General features: G+C 31.4%; 1 protein-coding gene across 1 annotated transcript in view; it reads left to right on the top strand.

Annotated features, from left to right (window-relative positions):
• LOC149785331 (uncharacterized) overlaps positions 1 to 3,902 on the top strand; it is a 19,799-nt gene extending 15,897 nt beyond the window's left edge. Inside the window, exons 7-10 of the mRNA XM_089931198.1 lie at positions 309 to 613; positions 1,275 to 1,302; positions 2,605 to 2,802; positions 3,196 to 3,902. Of these exons, the coding sequence (XP_089787324.1) occupies positions 309 to 613; positions 1,275 to 1,302; positions 2,605 to 2,802; positions 3,196 to 3,566 (902 nt within the window). The 3' untranslated portion in view covers positions 3,567 to 3,902. The remainder of the gene's footprint in view (positions 1 to 308; positions 614 to 1,274; positions 1,303 to 2,604; positions 2,803 to 3,195) is intronic.
• Positions 3,903 to 4,414: the final 512 nt, after the last annotated feature.

The raw sequence follows: 4,414 nt of genomic DNA, 5'->3' as shown, positions 1-4,414 counted from the left end.
TTGGATTGTATTACTGTGATAAAATCAAAAGACTGTTCATACATGGCCAGATTGTAGATCATTGGCGTATTAGAACAGTTGAGACTACATGCATATCAACATATACAATATTGGAATTTATTTGGAACACCACTGGAATTCAGTTGGAACTTTATTCATTTGGACTTATGATAGAACTTTTGGGACTATTTGAGATTTAATTCACAATACTGTAATTTCTTTTTAAACTTTCATTTTGTAATCTTGGGAATAAATTATTTGTTGAATTTGTTGAATTATTATTATTATTATTATTATTATTATTACAGCTCAATACACCATATTTATTTCTGCATGTGTAAAGGGCGATGTTCACAGTATGAAAGCGTATAATTACCAACCCAAGAAAACCGTAAGCAATTCCTTGACACGACAGCACAGAACATCGGATTGGAATGAAGAACACGTCAAGGCTTGCAAACACTCTTCCATTCGTGTTGACCACAAGCAGTTTAGTTACTTTGAAATTCACATTCTGAGAGGGTTCCAGAATTACGTAACCATCCCTCCGTGTCAGACGAACATTACAACCATTCAAGACTTGCAAGGCATGTTTGGGGTGCCAAAAATACCAGTAAGTGCGTGCTCTGTGATAGAAGAACACCACAGACATCTTTATGTTTAGACACTTGTTCTGCCTGAATCAAAATATTGCGAGATTGAGATAAAGGGTTCTTTATTAAATATTTAAAAGTTAAATGATATTGTTATAGCTTTATTACAGTTTATCCGAATTCGTAATATATTTTCTTCAACAGAAAGTCGCATTATATAGCTTACAAAGGAAGCTAAAATCTACGCCCCCATCGTTTTGATGCAATTTTATACTGTGTTGATCTCCAGATAGAGTTAGAAACATGGGAAAACCCAAAAATAGCAAACAAAATTCCACGTCAGATTGAAAAAAAAACAAACATTGTAAAGCATATCTACGTCAAACATAGAAACTTTGAGGAATATAAAACAAATGTCTGTCATTTATCGACCTCGACTTTTTCGAAGTTGTCCCCATGCCAGACAGATGAGGTAAACATGAGTTGCTACGAATAACAACAAATAATGTAAATACCAAGGAATCTACATTCCCTTTAAATAGGAAAAACACGAGGGCTACAGTTAAACAGAAAAAGAGGAGTTGCTATATAATTTCATACGGAGAAGAAGTATGTAAGATACATGCCTTAACAAAAGTAACAAGACTGTTCAGGAAATGGTTTGATTGTTTCTGCTTTCAGAAGAAGTTTCGCATCAAGGTCGACGAGGGTATGTACTTTTTATCTCTCACGGCTAGTACCTTAATATCAGTCTTAAATTATCAAACACAATGGATACATAATAGTTTAGTTAGCTTATATATATATATATATATATATATATATATATATATATATATTATATATATATATATATATATATATATATATATATATATATATATATATATATATATATATAATTTGTAGTATTGCCTGCTCTTCATGGTTATATGTTATGTATATTATGTATATCATCTATATTGTGTGATCGACCTTCGTCAGTAATCGAGTTAAGGGCCTACCTGAGTAGAGACGTTTATTTCGTAAACATGAAACTGCATAGCTAATATTTCTCTATGATCTTTGTTACGTGAGTTTATATTCACGACATTGGTGTTGTTCCCATTGGAAATTCATGGTGTACCTGCTGCTTTACATGTTCTTTGCAATTTTTTTATTAAGACACCTGACCTTGTTTACAACTTGGAATATTCTGGAATGAATTTTTTGGGAAAATTACCCTCATCCGGGTTCTTAAAATGTGTCATAGGTTTTAATTTAAGAATGATTATATTATATTTTCAATCAAATCGTTATCTTCTTTTGTCAGTTTTTATAAAGCATGAAAACCTTAAGATTGAAATATTATGAAATCGCAATTTATGTATGATCTGTATTTGTCTGAGTAAATACAGCAAGTATATAATTTATACCTGCACAGTATCTGACTGTACACTATTTCTAAGCTCACGGCCAAGACAAGGTTGGCATAATTTTCCAAAATACTGTACTATTAGACATTTAAAAACGACATTTCAAGTATACATTTTCATTTTGCATCTGACTATCTTGGTTTATTTAGGGTTTTTTTCTTTCATTTCTTTCATACATATCTTTATTGATTGGTTATTTATTTGATCTGATATAAGCGGTGAGTAAGAAAAAATGGATACATGGACAAGCATCCATTCAAGCACGGATTAACCGCATATTATTTTATAGCATATATATATATATATATATATATATATATATATATATATATATATATATATATATATATATATATATACACACACACACACACACACACACGCACACATATATATATATATATATATATATATATATATATATATATATATATATATATATATATATATATATATATATATATATATATATATATATAGAGAGAGAGAGAGAGAGAGAGAGAGAGAGAGAGAGAGAATATTCGGCATAATTGACGCTTCAAATCGCCTACCGACGTGCCATATACTTTTCATGTTTGCTTTATATTGATACACAGTACGAAGCGTATGCTACAACGAGACTTTACTGTCTTTGCTGTCTTTACTGTGCAAAAACCTTCATATAGAGGAAAAACGCAGGAGCTGGTTGACAACGGTGGGCAGGAGGGGAAAGGATTGGGATTTGCTTATACTGATGCGGGGGCAAATTCCTCGTGCTGATGAAATGAGTCGATTGGAGAAAAAGGTGATATACGGTATGTTACCTGATACGTTACCTGGCGCCTTTCAGTTTTTTTTTTTTTTTTTTTGAAAGATAATTTCAATGCTCTCAAGTTTCTTTTTCAGGTAAGTAAGTGGATTGATGTATTCATGCAGGTATGTGTTTGTTTTACGGTACGTGCGTTTTATGTGTGGAACAATGTATGTACATGTATATGTTATTGGGATATATGTATGCTTCCTTGATATTGTAAAAATTAAATTAGAAATGCCTGAAATAATTTCAGTTCTTTTGTCAGACTGTGTGTAACTTATTATATTTATCGGGTAAGGGTTAAGAGAACGGTATCAACTCTTATTTCCTACCTTGAAGTTTATTTTAAGATCAAAATATATTTAACTGACCTTTTCTTTCTTTGTTTTTGTAGCTCGTTGCGCGGTATTCATTTATGTCTGCGACAAGAGTGGAAAGTTGATCAATAAAGACACAAATGGAGCTACAAACTTTCTGTCCTTAGAAGAACAGTTCAATTCAGCAGTCAAATTCCACGAAGACACCTGCTCTGAATCTTTAGTCAGCTGCGCAAATGAGCAATTCATGTATTTCGAACTTCATGCAATAGACGGCATCGATGCCTTGCCGGACTGTAAAGCAAATCATCGAGCATTGGAAAAAATGAAACAGATTTTCGTAGTTCCTAAACAACCAGTTCAAAACAAACATATGGGAAATTTCGTAGCCAATGTAGTAAAAGCATCTCCGTTGGTTCCGATTAGTACTGTTGAGCCTCTGAACTAAATCTTACTGAAACCAATTTTCACAATAACTGGACTCAAACATATTGAATATTTTGGACGAAATATTTGGTTTGCATGTTGGAATAAAGAAACTGGAACAAAATTAAATCTTGTATTTTAGTTGCAGTTTCAGTTTATTATCATCTCTAACCTATTTTAAATCAGTGGATGACTTTTGCATTAAACGTTACAGAAATTAATTTAGATTTACCTTCTTAACAACAATCAGTGTAAGAAACATAATTAAATACAGGGATTATGTCGAATGATTGTTTGTACCAATTATCGACTTTGAAAGAAAGGAACTATTACCAGCATAAACTTCTGCCTCTTCTTATTTGTATTATTATTATTATTATTATTATTGTTATTATTATTATTATTACTGTTGTTGTTAATGGGAAATATATAGCATGACTTAATCATATGTGACAAAAATATAGGGCAAAAATAAAAAAATTACATTTCACAAAGCAAATTTTTTGGTCATATTTTGAGAAAGTAGTTAATTATTTGCATTGGTAACTATCGTCACGTTATTCAGATGGTGTTCTGTTAAGTACTTAGTTGGGTAAAACTGAAGTCTTTAAACAACAATTTGAATTATAAGACTCAACGAAGAAAATGTAGCCATGAAAGGGAAATTGTCCTTGTGAAAAGGAAATATAGATACGGACAGTGGCTTCTATTACGTAGTTTCATTATACAATTGTACGTTATATTTGGTTGAAATCCAACATTCATTATTAAATACAAGCTCTGAAATGAAAGTTAGGAAGACTGTCAATTAAGGGACATAACTCCAATAAATTATAACACAGAAGCTTACAATTCAAACTACTTTGAGGA

The sequence above is a fragment of the Sinohyriopsis cumingii genome, chromosome 13 (genome assembly GCF_028554795.1).
Source record: "Sinohyriopsis cumingii isolate HCF-2022 chromosome 13, ASM2855479v2, whole genome shotgun sequence".
Lineage (NCBI taxonomy): Eukaryota > Metazoa > Mollusca > Bivalvia > Unionida > Unionidae > Sinohyriopsis > Sinohyriopsis cumingii.
Note: the sequence above shows the minus strand (reverse complement) of the source record. Positions and strands in the feature narration are given on the sequence as shown.